Genomic DNA, 23,072 nt, shown 5'->3' on the forward strand with positions numbered 1-23,072 from the left:
CTTTTAATGAACCCACATTTGTCTTTGCTAATCTCTGCTGTTTTTAACATATCTATATTTAAAAAAAAACCTATGGATAGCAGCACAAAAAGAGAGGTCAAGGGCTAGAAGCCTCTTTGTCACTTCTAGTCCCCATCTTTCCCAGGTCCCAATCTTACCTCAAATCACTAGGCCACTGGTCATGTGCCCCATTCTGAAATATTTGTAGGCACTTGTGTGATTAAAATCAGTGCACTGTCCAAATCACTTCTGTCAGCAGATACATGTTTGCGAAAACGCTTACATCTGTGCACTGTTTCTCAATCCTTCCATCAATAGAAAACAAAAGTTCTGAATGTAGGTTTGCTCGCTGAGCTAGAGAAGGTTCACTTTCAGAAGTTTCATCACCATACTCTAACATCTTCAGTGAGCTTCCAGACAAAGTATTGCTGATGATTCCTGCTTTCTATTGATATGTTTGGGTTTCTTTTGAGTTGGTGATGTCATTTCTTGTGATGTCATTTCCCATTATTTTTCTCAGGGGGTGGTAAATCAGGTCCAAGTCAATGTGTTTGTTGACAGAGTTCCAGTTAGAATGCCATGTTTTTAGGAATTCTCATGCGTGTCTCTGTTTGGCTTGCCGGAAGATGGATGTGTTGCCCCAGTTGAAGTGGTGTCCTTCCTCATTCATATGCAAGGACACATAGATGAGGAACAAAACATCCAGCCTAGAGCCAAACAAACAGAGACTCACTGCATTCCAGCCGGAACTATCAAACACATTGAGTTAGACCCTATCACCCCCTGAGAAAAAGAACAGGAAATGACATCAACCCAAACATATAAACAGAGAGCAGGAATCAGCAGTGTTTCGTCTGGAGGCTCATTGAAGATGTTACCTAGTATGGTGACGAAACGTCTGAGTGAACCTTCCAGCTCAGCAAGCAAACCTACATCCAGAACCTCAACCTGAGCTACAAATCTTCTCAAAACTCGCCAAGAGAAAAGGTTTCTCATATTTTGTCAATTGCTTCTCGATATTGTCTAGACATAGCCTATTTTTGACAACCATCAGGTCAGAATTCTTTCTCTCCCCTCTGGTTATTCAGACACATTCAGAAATATCTGGATTACTTCCAGTGCCACGAACTAATGAGGGTAGGAATAGGAAGCTAAAGCAGATGAATGCGTAGCTGAGGAGCTGGTGCAAGGCAGAAGGGTTTACATTTTTGGACAATTGGCATCTTTTCTGGGAGAGAAGTGACCTGTACAAGGAGGACAGATTGCGCCTGAATTGGAAGGGGAGTAATATACTGGGAGATTTGCTCAAGTTGCTTGGGAGGATTTAAACTAGCAAGGGGGGGTGCGGTGGGGTTTCAGGGAGGTAGTGAACAAACAAATCAGTCTTAGACTGGTACTGTTCGAAAAGGAGCAAGTCAAACAAACACAGTCAGGACAGGCAAGAACAAAGCAGAGATGGAGGCAGGACTGATAAATTAAACTGCATTTATTTCAATGCACAAGGCCTAACAGGGAAGGCAGATGAACTCAGGAATTGGTTAGGAACATGGGACTGGGAGATCATAGCTATTGCAGAGACGTAGCTCAAGGATGGACAGAACTGGCAGCTTAATGTTCCAGGATACAAATGCTGCCGGAAGGATAGAAAGGGGGGCAAGAAAGGAGGTAGAGTGGCATTTTTGATAAGGGATAGCATTACAGCTGTATTTAGGGAGAAAATTTCTGGGAATATATCCAGGGAAGTTATTTGGATGGAACTGAGAAATGAGAAATGGATGATTACCTTATTGGGATTATACTATAGACACCCCCCACCCAGATAGTCAGAGAGAAAGTGAGAAACAAATTTGTAAGGAGATCTCAGTACTAAGAATAATAAAGGTGGTTATGGTAGGGGAATTTAACTTTCCAAACATAGACTGGGACTGCCATAAGAGTTAAGGGTTTAGATGGAGAAGAATTTGTTAAATGTGAACAAGAAAATTTTCTGATTCAGTATGTGGATGTACCTACTAGAGAAGGTGCAAAACTTGACCTACTCTTGGGAAATAAGGCAGGGCAGGTGACTGAGGTGTTAGTGGGGGAGCACTCTGGGGCCAGCGACCATAATTCTATTTATTTTAAAACTGTGATGGAAAAGGATAGACCAGATCTAAAAGTTGAAGTTCTAAATTGGAGGAAGGGCAATTTTGACGGTATTAGGCAAGAACCTTCAAAAACTGATTGGGGGCAAATGTTCACAGGTAAAGGGATGGCTGGAAAATGGGAAGCCTTCAGAAATGAGATAACGAGAATCCAGAGACAGTAGATTCCTGTTAGAGTTAAAGAAAAGGCTGGTAGCTGTAGGAAATGCTGGATGACTAAAAAAAATTGAGGGTTTGGTTAAGAGAAAGAAGCATACGTTAGGTATAGACAAGATAGATCAAATGAATCCTCAGAAAAGTATAAAGGCAGTACGTGTATACTTAAGAGGGATAATCAGGAGGGCAAAAAGAGGACATGAGATAGCTTTGGCAAGTAAAGTTAAGGAGAATCCAAAGGGCTTTTACAAATAGATTAAGGACAAAAAGGGTAACTAGGGAGAGAATAGGGCCCCTCAAAGACCAGCAAGGCATCCTTTGTGTAGAACCGCAGGAAATGAGGGAGATACTAAATGAGTTTTTGCATCAGTGTTTACTGTGGAAAAGGACATGGAAGATATAGAGTGGAGGGAAATAGATGGTGACATCTTGAAAAATATCCATTACAAAAGAGGAAGTGTTAGATGTCTTGAAATGCATAAAAGCGGATAAATCCCCAGGACCTGATCAGGTGTACCACAGAAGTCCGTGGAAAGCTAGGGGAGTGATTGCTGGACCCCTTGCGGAGATATTTGTAACATCAATAGTCACAGATGAGATGCTTGAAAACTGGAGGTTGACTAACATGGTGCCACCGTTTAAGAAGGGTGATCAGGACAAGCCAGGGAACTATAGACCAGTGAGCCGGATGTCAGTGGTGGGCAAATTGTTGGAGGGAATCTTGAGGGACAGGAAAGGCAAGGACTGATTAGGGATAGTCAACATGGCTCTGTGCATGGGAAATCAAGTCTCACAAACTTGATTGAGTTTTTGAAGAAGCAACAAAGAGGATTGACAAGGGCACAGCAGTGGACATGATCTATGTGGACATCAGTAAAGCATTCGACAAGGTTCCTCATTATAGAAGAGTTAGCAAGATTAGATCACATGGAATATAGGGAGAATTAGCCATTAGGATACAGAACTGGCTCAAAAGGTAGAAAACAGGGGGTGGTGGTGGAGAGGTGCTTTTCAGACTGGAAGCCTGTGACCAGTGGTGTGCCACAAGGATTGGTGCTGGGTCCACTGCTTTTCATCATTTATAAGTGATTTGGATGTGAACATAGGAGGTATAGTAAGTAAGTTTGCAGATGACACCAAAATTGGAGGTGTAGTGGACAGCAAAAGAAGTTACCTCAGATTATAATGGGATCTTGATCAGATGGGCCAATGGGCTGAGGAGTGGCAGATGGTGTTTAATATATATAAATGTGAGGTGCTAACTTTGGAAAGGCAAATTGGGACAGGACTTCTACACTTTATGGTAAGGTCCTGGGAAGTGTTGCTGAACAAAGAGACCTTGGAGTGCAGGTTCATAGTTCCTTGGAAGTAGAGTCAACAGGAGATAAGATACTGAAGGCGGCATTTGGTATGGTTTCCTTTATTCAGAGCATTGGGTATGGGAGTTAGGAGATCATGTTGCAGCTGTACAGGACACTGGTTAGGTCATTTTTGGAATACTGCAAGCAATTCTGGTCTCCTCTAATAGGAAGGATATTGTGAAACTTGATCAAGGTTCAGAAAAGATTTAGAAGGACGTTGCCAGGGTTGGAGGGTTTGAGCTACAGGAAGAGGTTGAATGGGCTGAAGCTGTTTTCCCTGGAGTGTCAGAGGCTGAGGGGTGATCTTATAGAGGTTTATAAAAATCAAAAAAAAAGAGAGGCATGGATAGGGTAAAAAAAACAAGATCTTTTCCCTGGGGTGGGAGAGTCCAGAAGTAGAGGGCAAAGAGTTTGGGTGAGAGGAAAGATATAGAAGAGACCCAAGGGACAACTTTTTCACGCAGAGTAGTGAGTGTATGGAATGAGCTGCCAGAGGGACCGGTGGAAGCTGGTATAATTGCAACATTTAAAAGGCATCTGGATGGGTATACCAATAGGAAGGGCTTACAGGGATATGAGCCAAATACTGGCAAATGGGATTAGATTAATTTAGGATATCTGGCATGGACAAGTTGGACCAAATGGTCTGTTTCCATGCTCTACATCTCTAAAATACCTCTTTTTTTTCCTCCAATGACTTTGCATTGTTTTATTTTTAAACATAATCCATGACCATTTGGAGACAAAGATATACAGCATGGAAATAGACCCTTCAGTCCAACTCGTGCACACCAATCAGACACCACAATCTGACCTCGTCCCATTTGCCTGTATTTAGCCCATATCCATCTGAACCCATCCTATTTATATTCCCATCCAGATGCCTTTTACATGTTGCAATTGTACCTGCCTCTATCACTTCCTCGGATAGCTTGTTCCATACGCACACTATCCTCATGCATAAAAGTTAACCTTCAGTCCTTTTTAAATGTTTCCCCTCTCACTTAAACCTATGTCCTCTAGTTTTGGACACCCCACCCTCACAAAGACCTAGGTTATTCACTCTATCCATATTCCTCATTTATTTCCAAATATTTCAGTCATTCAACAACTCGTTGTAGTTTCATCACTCTACTGCATCAAAATGGTTTGCCACTTATTATAAATAGATAACAGGTCAGCTATGATGACTGGAAATCAGAGAGCCAGCTCCAATCCTTAGTACTCTGTTCAGGACAAAGCTTGAAACCACTTGCATATGTGCGTATCAGCTACTGTCTCCTCGTGCAGCCAATTTCTTATTCATCTTCAAGTTTCATATAAAGCTAAATTCCTGAATAAGATCTGTCCAAACTTATTCCTTTTGAAATTGCTTTGGGTGCCACTTACTTGATTATTTCCACATAGATAGTTCTCAGGTTTGTTTAATGGCTTTTTTTTATTTAAAAGGTCTGTAATGACCCACGCTTGTTTTATTTTCTCTATGTAACTGTTCCTACACAATCCACCTGAAAACTATGGGATTGTCCTCTTATTAATCAATTGGCTTCGACTACGTCATAGAATTTTTCTCTAGTTTCATCATCACTACCCCCATTATAGGAGATTTAGGGTCAATTTCTAATAATTTCTTCATTTTGAGTCCATTAAGCACAGGACACACAACAGGGTGATACCAAACCCATTGTTTAATATCAGATTTGCCTTTCAAAATTGCAAGTATATTAATTTCAATATCATTAACAAGCCTTAACTCGACTTTGACAACCTCCATACTAAGACTGGAAGAATTTCATTATCACATTTGTACTTGTTTTTGTGTTTGCCTCTGTCGACCTACTATTTAATCTGATTCAAAAAAGTACAAGGTCAAAAAATTAAGATAGGTTTGAACTTACACATTAATTGAATTATCATCCCATTTGATGAGAAATTACACTGAAGTACAATCTATTCAATCAACTTAAGCAAGCAACAGAAGTGTGATTTATCTTTATTCATATAATCATTTTGCATAATTTATTAGTTGTGTTTAGGGGAAGAAATATTCAACTGGGAAAATTTTCGCAGGTGGCATTGCCAGCAAAACCACACAACAGAAATTAAATAAAAAGGTCAGTGATATTCTAGTTACTAAAGTATCACATTGTGTAAATCTAAACTCATTACTAAATTAGATTATGTTTTCAGACCTCAAATTTAGAAATTTAATTGAGGTACACTTAATCCATTTGTTTCAAATGTCATTAATAGAAACTGTACTCAACCCAGAATACAAGTACGTGAATTAGATCTTAGGATTCGTTACATTTTGAGTGAGCACAAAGCAGTTTCACAATTTCTGTTTTATGGTAAGTTATAAACGTAGAAGTCCATTATTATCCAGATATTGGAATTCAAAAAGTAAAATCATGTTATAGCTGAATTGTCAGTAAGGATATCTGTTATTAAAAATGAAAATAAATGTACAAAAGTTGACTATTGTTAAATATAGATAAATTTTCCTGAAGCTTTTCATCTTGCACTCACCAAGCAATTTTGCAAAAATACCAATCTAAGGGGACAACTATGCGTGAAGGGAGAGTGATTGGTTTAAAACCTAAAGTATGCAGTTTACTGTTAATCACTAACTGGTGCAAATTCCAAAGCAATGCCTCTATAAATCAGAGTACACTTGCTAACCACTTCCTTCTCTCACAGCATAAACTTCAGCTTTCCATAACATTGGTTTCCTTTTGAATTAACCCGATAGATGCAAAACAAAAGGTGTACTTTTTGAAAGCACTTTCACAGTAAACATTTAACTCTTTAGGAAGACACAAGAGCCCAATGCTTTATGTGAATTCATGATATACCGAACAATATACATAATGGGCTTCCAATGAATTGCATTTATAAAACAGTACTGAAGTTACAACAAATTATATTACCTATATGACTAGAATATGCTGTAAATGTTGTTGCAACAATTTTCCCTTGCTGACCCTCAAAATCCTCTTCTCCTTCTTCTTCAGAAGAAGTGTCCTCATTCGCAAATCTTTGGGCTGCAGCCTGATTGGCCTTACGAATTTCTTCAAATTTTTTCAATGATGACAGCTCTGTTGACAAGTTGCACAAATATAACAATCAGATAAATTAAGTATTAATGATAACAACTTTTCAATATTAGATAATGCATTAAGTATAAAAGTAGACAGGTGATTTCACAATAATATGTACACAAAGATATTTTATAGCTGTATGTAAGGCATTAGGACACAGATTATAAAATGTACAGATCGAAGAAAAAAAGTCATTTAAAGTCAGAAGTTTTGTTCTTTTTAGATAGCTCTCCATCTACAATCATTACTGACTTTGGAACACAAGTTGACCTTTGAAGCTTCTAAAAAATCCTTCCAAAAAAAAAAATAGGGTCAACTTGAATATACGGTATAAAATGTGATTGCTGGCATTGGGGTCAGTAGCAGCACTTTGAAATGAGAAAAAAAACACCACTAGTAATTTGAAGGAAAATCAATATACCAGAACGATAATTTGAAACACAACCACGACATCTTAAAAACCATCAAAATTATTGTCTTCAGCATCTGATGCATAGTTCATCGAATTCATACCCAGTTTTTCTTTTGGCCATGGAAATATCACAATGATACAATACTAGATCAGACATAACCTCTCTGGTTTCATACATGCCCCTCCACAACATATTTTCCATTCCATTCAGTGAACTGAATTTTTATCCTTTTCTAAATGATCTTAAAGAACTTGATTGTTACTCCTATAAGAATTCATGGGTATTTCATCCATGCAGTTTGTAACATAATTGATAACTTTAAACAGTACTTTTGGTGTTCTCCAGACTGGCATAGTCTTCTGCAGCAATACTGGGCATTTTACTCCATAAAGCAACTACAGTAACTAGCAGTTAGTCTGAAATCTTTAGGTTCAACATTTATTTTGGCCCATTTAAGTGCATAAATTAGCACATCATTTCTGGTATCAAAGTAACTTCTCAAATGATTTTCAAAGGACCTGACGTGTGCTTCAAGATCAGGCCAATGCAAATTCTTGTTCTGTCTAGGGCAAACAAGGATAACTGCAACCATCAAGATGTTGTGGTTCTCCTCCATCACCCTATGAAACAAACATCCAGTTTTCACACAGACACAGTTAAACCCAGACATCCACAAGTTTCTGTCAGTGACTCCTTGTTTGTTACAGAATGTGAAGTCACCAAAATTCTTAGGAATCATGCAGTTGATGAGCACTTCCAGATTTACTCTAACATCTCAATGCCAGCTTGCCAAGTAAAAAAGTTGCTATTGTAGTCATCGGAGATCTACACATGAGTGAACAAGAACAGGTTTAATTGAATGTAACTAGATGCAGAGACTGGTAAAAGGATATCATACTTGGAGCCCTACAAACTCAGGTGCCCATTCCATGTGTTCTGAGGTAACTATGATATAGCTGCTTTCACAGGAGCTCTGCGGTCATGGTTGTAAAGGGAATTGCCTTTATGTTTCTCAAAGGTAAAAACAATGACTGCAGATGCTGAAAACCAAATACTGGATTAGTGGTGCTGGAAGAGCACAGCAGTTCAGGCAGCATCCAACGAGCAGCGAAATCGACGTTTCGGGCAAAAGCCCTTCATCAGGAATAAAGGCAGTGAGCCTGAAGCATGGAGAGATAAGCTAGAGGAGGGTGGGGGTGGGGAGAGAGTAGCATAGAGTACAATGGGTGAGTGGGGGAGGAGAACTCCCCACCCCTTTCCGCCTTCCGCAAAGAACTCCCCACCCCTTTCCGCCTTCCGCAAAGACTCTCCACCCCTTTCCGCCTTCCGCAAAGACCGTTCCCTCCGTGACTACCTGGTCAGGTCCACACCCCCCTACGACCCACCCTCCCATTTTGGCACTTTCCCCTGCCACCGCAGGAACTGTAAAACCTGTGCCCACACCTCCTCCCTCACCTCTATCCAAGGCCCTAAAGGAGCCTTCCACATCCAAAGTTTCACCTGCACATCCACCAATATCATTTATTGTATCCGTTGCTCCCGATGCGGTCTCCTCTACATTGGGGAGACTGGGCGCCTCCTCGCAGAGCGCTTTAGGGAACATCTCCGAGACACCCGCACCAATCAACCAAACCGCCCCGTGGCCCAACATTTCAACTCCCCCTCCCACTCTGCCGAGGACATGGAGGTCCTGGGCCTCCTTCACCGCCGCTCCCTCACCACCAGATGCCTGGAGGAAGAACGCCTCATCTTCCGCCTCGGAACACTTCAACCCCAGGGCATCAATGTGGACTTCAACAGCTTCCTCATTTCCCCTTCCCCCACCTCATCCTAGTTTCAAACTTCCAGCTCAGTTACTGTCGCCTTGACTTGTCCGACCTGCCTATCTTCTTTTCCACCTATCCACTCCACCCTCTCCTCCTTGACCTATCACCTTCATCTCCTCCCCCACTCACCCATTGTACTCTATGCTAATCTCTCCCCACCCCCACCCTCCTCTAGCTTATCTCTCCACCCTTCAGGCTCACTGCCTTTATTCCTGATGAAGGGCTTTTGCCCGAAACGTCGATTTCGCTGCTCGTTGGATGCTGCCTGAACTGCTGTGCTCTTCCAGTACCACTAATCCAGTATTTATGTTTCTCCAGTCCACCCACCCACTGGCTGTCTCTGCACAGGTCATGCAGGGATTGCTACTCAGCAGTATTTTTTGATTAAGTAGATATTTGCAAAGCTTTTTACATTTAACATGATCAAATTCCAATTGGTGCCAAATTTAAGCTTTTGCAAAATATTCCTCAAAAGTATTGTAGGGGCCTTTGTCATTTGGGATTTTGTTTTTTCACTCAAAGCAACCTTGAGTGTTTCCATGGCTTGCTTATAAGATTCAACTGCAAGGTCCAGCAGACTTTTGCAAAAATTAATAATTTTGGAACATTCAATATTGGTTGATCCATTATGACTAAAGTGTCTCCATTTCTTTTTGGCTAGCTTTTTGGCCAGTTGCTCCCAGTTGTTGAACTATCCTCTTAGTAGACTGTTTCTAAACTTTGATGCGTTTTCTCAGACTGTTCCAAGTTCAACTTATTATTCTTTCCTCACTGTTGAACTTCTGTTTTCAATCTCCAATCTATTTCATAAGATTATTTTCTAACTCCAAATTCTGGATATCTCAAATTCCAATATCACTGTTCTGGCTTGCAGTATCCAGTAAATGCAATTTTCTTCCTTCCCAGTAGTAATCCAGCTATCCATGAAGTAACAGTCATTCATGACTGCATTTGTATTCATGCACCTCCTTGGCAGATGCTGTTCAGCAAATGGACAACTTTATTTAACTTGTAAAAAGGATTGTTTCTCCTTGAAAGAAACAGCTGGACTTTCAGGAGCAGTGTCTTGTATCCAAAAGTATAAGAAGATCTCACATTTCAAACTCTAGTAAATGTGTGCACATTTTCTTCTCTGCAACGATATTCTGAAACATCAATATCTTCAATGCACTCCGATGACTCCTCGAAAGTGGAGTTTCAGGTAGATAGGATAGTGAAGGCGGCATTTGGCATGCTTTCCTTTATTGGTCAGAGTATTGAGTACAGGAGTTGGGAGGTCATGTTGCGGCTGTACAGGACATTGGTTAAGCCACTTTTGGAATATTGCGTGCAATTCTGGTCTCCTTCCTATCGGAAAGATGTTATGAAACTTGAAAGGGTTCAGAAAAGATTTACAAGGATATTGCCAGGGTTGGAGGATTTGAGCTATAGGGAGAGGTTGAATAGGCTGGGGCTGTTTTCCCTGGATCGTCGGAGATCTATAAAATTATGAGGGGCATGAATAGGATAAATGGACAAAGTCTTTTCCCTGGGGTGGGAGAGTCCAGAACTAGAGATCATAGGTTTAGGGTGAGAGGGGAAAGATATAAAAGATACCCAAGGGGCAACTTTTTCACACATAGGGATGTATGTGTATGGAATGAGCTGCCAGAAGATGTGGTGGAGGCTAGTACAATTGCACCATTGTAAAAGGCATTTGGATGAGTATATATAGGAAGGGTTTGGAGGGATATGGGCCAGTTGCTGGCAGGTGGGACTAGATTAGTTTGGGATATCTGGTCGGCAATGACGAGTTGGACCGAAGGGATTGCTTCCGCGCTGTATATCTCTCTGACTCTAATGACTCCAAGTCACAGGTCTTTGTCCATTAACACTGAAGCAGCAGCAATATTTATCTAAAATTAGAATGGTATATGACTTGGAGAACTTGCAGACAGTAGGATCCCTATATAGTTGCTGCCCTTTCCTTTCTGGATAGTAATGGTTGTGGGTTTGGAAGACTAAGAAACCTTGGCAAATTTCTGCAGTGCATCTTGTAGATGGCTCACTGCTACCACTGTGCCTCTGTAGCACAGGGAATGGATTTTTGTGTACGTATTGCCAATCAAGTGAGCCACTTTGTCCTGAATGGTGCCAAGCTTTTTGAGTGTTATTCAAGCAAGCAGCCATCAAAGATCATGGGGAATAATCCAGCACATTTCTGACTTGGTCTGTAGACAGTAGAAAGGCTTTATGGAGTCAGAGATGAGTTACCCGCTGCATGGTTTCTCTCTGACCTGCTTACGTTGTTGTAGAATTTATGTGGCTAGTCCAGTTCAATTTCCGATCATTGCTAAGTTCCAAAATGTTGATAGTGGGAATTTCAGTGATGGCAATGTCAAGGAAAATCAAAGATGATGGTTATTTTCTCTCTTATTGGAGATTGTCATACTCTGATACTTGTTTGGTGAGAAGGTTATCTTGGTAACTGTCAGCCCAAGCGTAGATATTGTCCGGTTACTGCAAAATTTAAACATGGACTGCTTAGGTATCTGCAAGGACATGAATGGTATATAACATTATAAAATAATCATAACGTGTACATAACATGACAACTGTGCAATCATCAGCCAACATCCCATTTCTGATATTGGAAGGAAAATCATTCATGATAAAGATGAAGATGGTTGGCTCTAAGTCACTACCTTGAAAGGACTCCCACGGGGATCTTCTGGAGCTCAGATGACTGACCTCCAACAACCTTCCTTTGTGTGATGGTTATGACTCTAACCAGCGAACACTTTTTTCCCCCCAATGCCCATGGAATTCAGTATTTCTAGAGCACCTTGATGCCACACTCAGTCAAACGCAATCTTGATAAAGGCAGTTAATCTCACCTACTCTTTGCAGCTCAGTTCTTTTCTCAATGTTTGAATGACACTGTAATGGGGTCATAAGTTGACAGGCCCCAGCAGAATCTAAATCAACCTTCAGCGAGCAGGTTATTGCTAAGTAAGTGCTGCATGATAATCCTGTTAATAACCCATTCCATCATTTCACTGATGATTAAGATTAGAGTGATGGGATGGCAACTGGTTGGTTGAAGTTGCTCGACTTTTTGCACACAGCACATCAATTTTTCATGTTGATGCCAGTGTTGGAGATAGACTGGAACAGATTGCGTAGCGGCACATAAAATTCTGGAGTATAAGCTTAGCAAAGAATCGTAATGTTGGCAAATTGTGTACAAGGTGTTTGTAATCTTTTTTCCATTGTAGCAAAATGTAGCACAATTCTGGCCTCTTACTCTAATCTTTGTACAATGAATTCCAAGGTTTAATGGAGGGCAGTCTGAGGATTCCTGGCCTTAAGGGTCAAAATATCTTTGTTATTAATCAGAACTAGTCATTCTTCCAAATGATTTAATCTATGCATACCAAATTTTGGCCTGCAAGTCTGTACTGTTGAATTCTTGCTGTTGCTCATCACTCACCCGAGGAATAGCTCATTATGTCACACTATCTCCCCTACTGCCAGGACTCCCACAAACTGCTTCAGTCAATGTTTGATCTTCTCGGCTCCGACTGCATCCTTACTCAGTCTCTCCCTTTGCACTCCCGATCCCCAGAAAACTGCCCAAGATGGTTTTGAGCCAGAGGAGTTTCTTCATTACTTATGTCAGATCCCGAAAACTCACTTCAAAAGAAATGAGAGAGTGTAAAAACAGACTCTTGATAAAATTATACAAGGCACCTCTTAAGCCGTACCTAGAATACTATGAAGTGAGACATAGTAAGAGGAGGATAAGGCAATTATCACTCAAGGAAAGTCAAGGACAACATAAATGCAAAGGAAAAAGCTTAAAATATGAAGATTAGTGGAAGCCAGAGGATTGGGAGGCCTTTCAAAACCAGGAGAGGATAATTAAGAAAGGAGTTGGGGAGGGGTGCCAAGATGAAGAAATGAGAGAGTAAGCTAACTAGTAACATAAATAAAGATTGCAAAAGTTTTTTTTCAGATATCAAAAAAGGTTAGAGAGAGGCAAGAGTGGACAGTGGAGCACTGGAAAACAGGGCTGGAGAAGTAATAATGGGTTTCAAAGGATGGCAGAGGAACTGAATATGTATTTTCCATTACATTTTCACAGTGGAAGACACCAGCAACATGACAGAACTTCAAGAGTGTCAGGAAGTAGGGGTCAGTGTAGCAGCCATCATTAAGGTGGTGGTGCTAGGAAAGCTGAGAGGTCTGAAGTAGATAAATGACCCTGACTATATGGACTACAGAGTTCTGAAGGAGATAGCTGCAGAGACGGTGATGGCATGATGATATTTCAGAAATTACTGGAATCAGGGAAGGGAGTCAGAGTACCGGAAAGCAGCTGATGTAACACTTCTGTTTACGAAGTAAGGGAGGCAGAAGACAGGACATCATAGGCCAGTTAGCCTAACCTTGGTTGTTGGTAAGATTTTTAAGACTCCATTGTTAACGATGAGATTGCAGAGTGCTTGGAAATGCATGGTAAAACAGGGCGGAGTCAGCACAGCTTCATCGAGGGGAAGTCATGGACTCATACAGCACAGAAACAGACTCTTCAGGCCAACTTGTCCACGCTGACAAGGTTGCCTAAACTGAACTCATCCCATATCCCTCTGGAATTTTCCTGTGCTTGGTCTTATCTTTTAAATGTTGCAATTGTACTCATCTCTACCGATTCCTCTGGCAGTTTGTTCCGCCTACGCAAAAATATTGCCCTTCCGGTCCCTTTTAAATCTTTCCCCTCTCACCTAAAATCTGTGCCCTCTACTTTTGGGCTCCCCTTGGCAATTCACCACATCTATGCCTCTCATGATTTTATAAACTTTTGTAATGTTACCAATCAGCTTGCTACGCTCTGGGGAAAATAAAATCCTAACTTATTCAGCCTCTCCCTATAACTCAAACCCTGCAGAGTCGGTAACATTCTTGTAAGTCTCTTTTGCACCTTTCCAGTTAAATAACATCCTGCCTATAGCAGGGTAACCAAAACTGTATACAGTACTCCAAATGTGGCCTCATCAATATCTAGTACATGACGGCCCAACTCCTAAACTCAATGCTCTGCGTAATTAAGTGTGCCAAACATCTTCACATCTACATGTGATGCCACTTCCAGAGAACTACGTACCTGCACCCGGAGGTGTTTGTTCAACATGACCCAAGGCCCTATCATTAACTGTGCAAGTCATGCCTTACCAAATGCCACAAATTGCATTTTTCTAAATTAAACTCCATCTGCTACTCCTCAGCCTACTGATCTCACTGTACTCTCAGATAACCCTTTTCACTGTCCACTGTACCACCAATTTTGCTGTCATCTGCAAACTTACTACCCATGCCGCCTTTGTTCTCATCCAAATAGTTTAAATAAATAACAAATAGCAGTGAACCTAGCACTGATCCTTACAGCACATTGCTGGTTACAGGCCTCCAGTCCGAACAACAACCCTCCACTACCACCCTCTGTCTCCTATTGTCAAGCCAATTATATATCCAATTGGCTAGCTCTCCCTGGATCCCATGTGATCCAACTTTACTAAATAGTCTGCTATGCAGAACCTTGAAGGCTATAATAAGGTGTAGACAACATCTATAGCTCTACTTTCATCTATCTTCTTGGTCAGGTCGTAACAAGCAAGTTAGAGAAGGAGAATCAAAAGACATGATCTATTTGGATTTCCAGAAGGTCTTGGACAAGCTGCTACACCAAAAGCTGCTAAATAAGACAAGAGCTCATCATACAAGCGGCAAAATACTGATCTGGATACAGGATTGGCTGAATGGCAGAAGGCAGAAAATAGGGATAAAGAGTCTTTTTCAGGATGACAGCAGGGGTTAGTGTTGGGATCACAACTATTTACATTATACGTTAACAGAAATGGACAAAGGAACTGAGGGCATTGTTGCTTTAAGTTTGCAGATGACACAAAGGGACAAATGGAGTTGAGGAAACAAGGAGGCTGCAGAAGGACTTGGATATGCTAGGCAAGTAGAAAAAGAAGTGGCTAATGAAATACAATGTGGGAAAGTGAGAGGTTACACAATGTGGGAGGAATAATACAGGAGCAGACGATTTTGTAAACAGGAAAGGCTTTGGAAATCTGAAGCACACAGGAATTTGGGAGTCATAGTTTAGTGGGCGGCACGGTGGCACAGTGTTAGCACTGCTGCCTCACAGCGCCGGAGACCCGGGTTCAATTCCCGCCTCAGGCGACTGACTGTGTGGAGTTTGCACGTTCTCCCCGTGTCTGCGTGGGTTTCCTCTGGGTGCTCCGCTTTCCTCCCACAGTCACAAAGATGTGCAGGTCAGGTGAATTGGCCATGCTAAATTGCCCGTAGTGTTAGGTAAGGGGTAGATGTAGATGTAGGGGTATGGGTGGGTTACGCTTCGGCGGGGTGGTGTGGACTTGTTGGGCCGAAGGGCCTGTTTCCACACTGTAAGTAATCTAATCTAAGTTTAGGATTCTCAAGGTTAACATGCAGGTTCAGTTGGTGGTTAGGAAAGCAAATGTAATGTGGGTATTCATGTTAAGAGGGCTAGAAGAATAAGAGCAGTGATGTACAGCTGAAAACTGCTTAAGTCTTTGGCCAAAGCACATTTGGATTATTCAGAGCAGTTTTGAGCTCCATATATAAGAAAAAACATGCTAGTCTTGGAGGGGGTCCAGAGGAGATTTAAAGGAAAGATCCCAGGGATGAAAGGCTTGTCATATGAGGAGCGGTTGAGGACTCTGGATCTGTGTTTGATGACATTTAGAAGGATGAAGGGACAACCCTTTAGACCAGAGATAGAGAGGAATTTCCTCAAACAGAGGTGGTAGCTCTGTGGAATTCATTGCCACATTGGGCTGTGGAGACCAAGTAATTGGGTGTATGTAAAACAGATATATAGACAGATTCTTGATTAGTAAGGGAATCAAATAGAAGGCAGGAGAATGGGGTTGAGTAACATACCAGCCATGCTTACATGGCAGAGCAAACTCAAAATGGTCTAAATAATCAAATTCTGCTCCTATACCTATAGTCTCATGGTCTAACAGTGTTGATCCCCTTATCTAAGGAATTATCTTATGGGGTGAGGTTAAGTGTGTTGGGCCTGTACTCAATGGAGTTTAAAAGAATGAAAGGCAACTTGAGTAAGATTTGTAAAGATTCTTAGGGGGCTTGACAGGGTAAATGCTGAAACTGTTAACCCTTGTGAGGATCTCAGATCAAATGGACAATCTCATAAAAAGAAGGTGCAATTTCAGACAGAAGAGGAGGAATTCCATCCTTCAGAACCTAGTCAACTTGTGAATGGCGAGTCATCAAGGCTAGATCATTAAGTTTATTCAAGGCCAAGATGGCCATATTTTTAAATCAGTAAACAGCAGGAAAATTGAGAAGATTATCAAATCAGCACAATGGAATGGCAGAACAGACTCAAAAGGCCAAACAGCCCACTTCTATTCCTATATTTATGGTTTTGTTATCTTTCAATTATACAGGCATTGATAACAGCACATCTTGAATACTATACAATGTTTTGATCTCCCCATTGAAGGGAAGATCTAAATGTACTGGAGATAGTTCAAAGGAGATTCACTTGATTGATACATGGAATGAGCAGGATGTCTTCAGATAGGTTGGACAGACTGGGCTTGCTTTTCATTGCAGTTTAGAAGAGCAAGGGACAATTTGTTTGTCAAATTTACAATCCTGACTGGCCTTGATGAGGTGGACATCTAAAACTTGTTTTCTTTTGTGGGTTAAGTCCAGACAAGGGACCACTGAAGGACTTGAAACTCTACATTGTTGAAGAGGTCCCCTGGGTTAACTGTTGAGATAATCTGCCCGCCTATGCAAAATAAAGGCTGGTTGGCATTTGAAATAAAAAGATGTTGTTAAGGAGGAGTTTAAAATATTCCACAACATTTTTGCAACAACTTCAGGTGGAAGTGTCAAGTGAATGACTTATCCTTGTCACCTTCCTGAGGTCCCTGGCATAGATATCAGTCTTCAAACTATTCAATTCACTATGTACAATATCAAGAAATAGGTGGGAGTCACTGGGTACTGAAATGGCTGTGGGACCAGCAACATTCCAGTTATAGTACTGAACACTTGTGCTAACTTGCTGTGCTCCTAGTCAAGTGGTTCCACTGCAGTACAAGACTAGCATCTATCCAACAATGTTGAAAGCTGCCTAGACATGACTGGTACGTAAAACATATTACTTTACCTGGAAGCCACCTTACAAGCCTACAATCAAAGTGATGGAAGGATCATCCACAATGTTATCAAACAATACTTCTACAACAGCAACAACAAGCACTGCAGTAACGTACCAAAGCTCCTTCAATTGCAACTTCCAAACCACTCGAGCACACAGGACAAGGGCAGCAGATACTTGATAACAACATTTGCAAGTTCTGCTCCAAGTTACTCACCATCCTAATTTGGAATAATATCACTGTTTCTTCTCTATCATCAGACCTAAATCTTGGAATTCCCTTTCCAACAGCATTGCGAATGAATACTCCAAGAACTAAAGCTGTTCAAGAAGAAAGCTAGCTATCACTTTCTCTAGGACATTTAGAATGGGATAATAAATGCTGGCCTAGCCAGCTCCAACCACATCACAGACTTAGAAAGCAGGCTTGGGAGCCAAATGTTGAACTTTTGCTTCAAAATCATATAAAAATTACAATTCCCTTTACTGTACAGCCACTTTTCTATTTATCGTCACTCAGCCAAGTGCATCTTCACTCACTTATGCATTTTCTCAGAATACGGGTGTAATATTTAAAGCTCTCTTGTACCTTTGGATCTTTTGCCAGTCATCTTATATCTGTTACAATTTGCTTATACATGTTTTATAGAGAAACTTTCAGTAGTGACTAACTTATTCTCTCCAAAACCTTGATTTTCAACACCTCTATCAAGCCTGCTCTGCTATAAGAACAATCCTAGCTATTCGTATTTATGTAAATGCAAAGCTCCTGTGCTTCAGCCATTCTTGTAAAAAGTAGAAAGTAATTTCCCCAATACCATGGTCTACAGAACCCTGAGCCATATCTGTCCCACTTCCCACACTTCTGCTCTCACCTATTCTCTTTCCTCCCATAACACCAATGGGGCCCCTCAACCTCACTTTCCATCCACCAGTATCCACATCCAAAGACATACATTTCCCTACTTTGTCAGCATTTCACAGGGATCGTTCCCTTCTGAACAACCTCGTCCACTCTCTTCCACTCCTAATACTTCCTCACATCCCCGTGGCACCTTCCCATGCAATCATAAAAGATGCAACTCTTGTCCATTTACCATTTCCCTCCTCACTATTCAAGACTCTAAACACACCTTCAGAGTAAAGCAATAATTTACTTGGACTTCACTCAATCTAGTCTACTATATTACCTGTTCTCAACGTGATCTCCTCTATATTGGGACAACAAAATGCAGACTGGATGACTGTTTTGCAGAACTCTTGCATTCAATCTGTAAAAATCTTAAACTACCAGTTGCCTGTCACTTCAGCATGTTTTGGTTGGCTGACCAATATTTCCAGATGAAGAGCTTTTGCCAGAAACGCTAATTCTCTGCTCCTTGGATGCTGCCTGACCTGCTGTGCTTTTCCAGCACCACACACTCAGCTCTGATCTCCAGCATCTGCAGTCCTCACTTTCGTCTGGCCAATATTTCTGTCTTGGACCTGCAGCTCCAGCAAGGCTCAGTACAGACTAGAAGATCAGCATTGTATCTTCTACTTAGGAACCTTGCAGCCATCAGAATTCAATGTCAAGTTCAATAAATTTCAGGCCTGAACACCTTTTAAGTCGTTCACCCACATCCAACCAATGTCATAACTTGAGCTGCTTTCAGCAATGTCAACTCATTGTCACCCATATCTGGTCAGCATGGACAAGATGGGCCAAAGGTTTCTGTGTTGTACATCTCTATGATTTACTATCACCATTATCAGCTCTAATCCATTCCTAGCTTCCTAACGACCACCGCTTTGTCTGTCTAACTATCTTTCTCTCCCTCTGGGCTCCATCTCCACTTATCCACTCATTCTTTCCAATACCTGGTCATTAGGATAAGTATCACCTTTCCCTCACTACTATCAACTCTGAAGAGTCACTGGACTCAAATCACTAGCACTGCTTTCTTTCCACAGATGTTCTCAGATCCACAGAGTTTCTCTAACAATTTCTGCTTTGATTTCACAGTGCATAATGTGGTGGACAAAGCCATTGCTGGATTTCTGAATGCCTGACAACAAATGTATTTAGATATCAGCATACACAAACAAGTAAGCACAAAGTGATAAACGCATAGAGTCATATAAGACCACAATAAAATAAAATATTTTGCTTCCAAAATAGTGCACAAAACAATGAGGCCACTAGTTGTTTGGATCCATTCAAAATATTTTCTGACAACTGGTGTTTCCAAACAATAGATCTCCGGACTGCAGAGGTTACAGTGTACCAGCAATTTCAACAAGATGATGATATTGACAGACAAGTTTACTGTCCAGATGTTACACTTAGGCAGCCTCATTCAGTTTCTCTGTACTGTGTTATTTACCATTGCTAGGTTCGGACTGACTCCTCGACCAGTCGCTGCTGCTGCTGCTCCAGCCGGAGCCGCTCGAGCCTCTTCCATGTCTATTATCTCCTGCTGCACCAGCCTCAGGCTCTCCAACGATTCCAACCGCTTGAGGGAGGCCGCCTCCGCTTTTACCCCTCCCGCGGCCCCTGCCCCGTCCACCCTGCCGCCAAGCCGGCTCCATTGCCCGGCTCCGCTTCTCTTCCCTCCAGGCTCCTCGAACGTTACTTAAGGCCTCGTCCCGGAGCCCGGACCACCGGCGGTTGGAACCTCATCGCGCATGCGCCCCGCCGACTGACGGTACCGCCCCCACCCCCTGCGCATGCGTTGTACACGAGGCGCCCTGTGGGAGTTGTATTCCACCTGCTGCAGTCCCCGTTGCAGCTGCGTTGTAAAACAAAATATGGCATGAAGAGGATGTCAAGGTTGAATACCAAAAATCTTAATGAAGTAAAACCTTAAGTTATCTCGGGAATGTGACTTGAAAGAGATTCTGAGATTTACATATTAATGAATCGAAACCTGCAACGCATTCTGAAAGATAAAAGACTAAAGAGCAATATATCGCATCAGTTGTATGACAGAATGATCTTTTGCTATAAATTCTGTGTTCTACGACCCTACTCCACTAGCTACCTATGGAAGGAGCAGCACTCTGAAAGCTTGTACTTCCAAATAAACCTGTTGGACTATAACTTGGGCTGTGTGATTTTTAACTTTGTCCACCTCAGTCCAACACCCACACCCCAACATCATTAATCAAAGGGGCAATTTGCAGTGAGGAATTCCCAAGGAAATAAGTGCTCTGCAGAAATCTTGTTGTTAACCATCTTACCAGCACAGGAGGGCTGGGTGAATGCCTCCAGTTCCCAGCGTGGTGTGGCTCTTACAAATTGGAAAAACATGGTGTCCAGCTCTCCTGGTTGCTTTGAGTCCTGACAGTTATAATTCTCAATGAAGGAGAACATGGCAGAGCCATCAAGGAGGAACTGCATGTTCTCTTGACTGTTGTTGTTGATTTTGGCTATAATGCTGTGATCGAAGAGCTCACTGGCCCTAATGTGCCCTAACATTCTTGAGGAATTGGAGAAATTCCATTGTTCTGTGTATTAATGATCAAATGTCACATAGTGCTTTTCAGAAAGCCAAGGCACAAATGACAAGGGATCCCTTTGAGTCTTGAACATCACTACATGTTCCTGCAAGTTAGTAGGAAACTGTATGCTCTGGTTTGAGGAAGGTCTGGCCAGTGAAACTGACTTGGAACATCAGGCTTAATTAGCTAAAAATATCATGTCTTAACTCAATCAAGTGCCTCGCAACATTCAATGGTGCACAGCAATAGTGTATCCTTCAAAATATAGGAACAACCTACTGCAGATGCTGAAATCTGTACTGAAAGCAACAAATACTGGAGGTCGCAGTGAGTCAGGCAGTATCCATGGAGAGTGGGCAAGCTAACGTTTCGAGTTGAAACGATTCGGCATCAGAGCTGACGTGAAGTTTACCCTGAACAGCTATTTCTGATTTGTCATCAGGACAAATTGGAGGAAAGGCCAAAATTGAGGATTGAAGTAATCAACCTTGTGGGTAACAAAGAAACATTTGAGGGTTTCTGAAATGGTTGAGCCAAGGGTCCATAGCATGAAAATGAAAGTCATCTTTAACGTAGAGTGTTGGAAGTTTGGCTTCAGATCAAAATAAATGTTGAGAATGTGAACAGAGTCAAAAAGTGTGGTACTGGAAAAGCACAGCCAGCCAGGCAGCATCCGAGGAACAGGAGAGTCAATGTTTCAAGCATAAACCCTTCATCAGGAATGTGACTCCCTTTTTTACTCTGATCTCCAGCATCTGCAGTTCTCACTTTCTCCTGAGAACGTGATCAGTCTAGTTTAATTCAAAACAATAGCAAGGGAGGGAATGAATTTGTGGTGATGGTTTTGGTTTATTTAGTTCATTCATTTCTGGAATAAACTGCAACTCATCCAAGTCTGGAAGTCAAACAAGCAAACTGATAGATGAGGAGTCAAGAGAGGATGTCATGAAACTATCCCCATGCCTCCAAGAAAAGAAAGACAATATGGCATTTAGATAAGGAATACCAGGTATAACCTGGAGATTAATAGGAATGGCATAATGTTGGATATTCTCTGGCTGCAGTCGGATGTGTAAAAGTGGATCATAGTAAGAAAGCTGGAGGCTGCAACGGGGGCGGGGCATCTGGGACCGGAAATAGACTGAGGAGGCGGGGCAAGGGCCGGAAGTGGTTGGAGGGGTTGGGCCTGAGTGTGAAGGTCTGTAATGTTTACGGTGGAAGTGGCCGTTGTCGCCTTATCTTCCTCTGTCTTCGGCTTCGCATGACTTCCCCTGACACTAACGTTCAGGTCACGCTGCTCGCCCCTTCTCCGGCGAGCCTCAAGCGGTGAGTGTCCCCCTCCTTGGTTGAGCCTAGCCTTGTCTAACCGATCGGAGATGGTGCTGGGAATGGTGCACGGCCCATTGCAGCTCCTCAAATAACAGTGGCCTGGGCGAGCTGGACCTTGGCCCTAACCAGATTCAAGCCATAGTCTCCCTCGGGCTGTCAACACAGTCCCAGGTCCCCAGCCATGTCCACTTCATTGTAGTAAAAAATTGGTAAATCTGGAACGCTCGAAGGCATCTCTAGTTAACACGGCGAGATGTCAAGTTATTTATGAAGTGATACCAGTTCAGTGTTTCCCGTTCACATGTTTCCACGATCGTTTTTATTCAGAACAGATCTTATCTAATCACCCTTAAAGCTTCTTTCGTTATAGAGGAATAACTTTTTAATAGTTCTTTTCACCATCTCAGGACTTTTAAAAATGTAATCAGAAGAATGATTACATTTGTACACAAGATGTTGGTTGAGATGTAAATTTTGGCTCAAAAACTTGGCACTGCCCTCACCCCTTAGTTTAATTAATTCTGAGTTATGTTCTGATATGTGTGATACAAGTATAAATAAGAAGAGTATGGTCTCACCAACCGTTATTACTTACCCATAATTTATGGTACTGAATCAGGTAGTAATGACAATAATTTTAAAGCACAAAGTTAGTATTTATGCAATTATGCATAGTCCAGTTAAACCTTTCTTTGGTTAATTGTGTCAGCTCATTTGAAGTGTACTGCATACAATTCAAATGAATTGTAATACTGAGCAAATAAGCTGTGTAAAATTATTTTGTGGGAGCAGCAGAGGTAACTCCTACTTGTATCTGATACAATCACTCAATAAAATATTGTTTCACATTTTCTTATGTGGCGTACTCTTGCAAACATTGATACTCTTGGAGCCAATTTGTCCCAAGATCTGCAAAGTAAACAGTGCTGTGATTTTTAATTAATGTACGACAACATGAAAAGGCTTATAGTTTAACTAATGTAGGAAAAAAAACCTGGTGATCTTATGAATCTCAATGTGAACAATGGC

At 41.6% G+C, this 23,072-nt stretch overlaps 2 protein-coding genes across 4 annotated transcripts in view; one reads left to right on the forward strand and one right to left on the reverse strand.

Moving 5' to 3' along the window:
• Positions 1 to 19,912, reverse strand: part of nfxl1 (nuclear transcription factor, X-box binding-like 1) — a 167,065-nt gene extending 147,153 nt beyond the window's left edge. For all 3 annotated transcript variants that reach the window (XM_072568811.1, XM_072568801.1, XM_072568820.1), the window contains exons 1-2: positions 19,598 to 19,912; positions 6,592 to 6,759 (exon numbers count right to left, since the gene is read on the reverse strand). In XM_072568811.1, the coding sequence (XP_072424912.1) occupies positions 6,592 to 6,759; positions 19,598 to 19,802 (373 nt within the window). In that variant the 5' untranslated portion in view covers positions 19,803 to 19,912. The remainder of the gene's footprint in view (positions 1 to 6,591; positions 6,760 to 19,597) is intronic.
• A 1,968-nt stretch (positions 19,913 to 21,880) lies between these two features.
• LOC140476354 (ubiquitin-protein ligase E3A-like) overlaps positions 21,881 to 23,072 on the forward strand; it is a 36,099-nt gene continuing 34,907 nt past the window's right edge. Inside the window, exon 1 of the mRNA XM_072568833.1 lies at positions 21,881 to 22,040. Coding sequence (XP_072424934.1) covers positions 21,976 to 22,040 — 65 coding nt within the window. The 5' untranslated portion in view covers positions 21,881 to 21,975. The remainder of the gene's footprint in view (positions 22,041 to 23,072) is intronic.

This window comes from Chiloscyllium punctatum, chromosome 1 (genome assembly GCF_047496795.1).
Source record: "Chiloscyllium punctatum isolate Juve2018m chromosome 1, sChiPun1.3, whole genome shotgun sequence".
In the NCBI taxonomy this organism is placed as follows: Eukaryota; Metazoa; Chordata; class Chondrichthyes; order Orectolobiformes; family Hemiscylliidae; genus Chiloscyllium; species Chiloscyllium punctatum.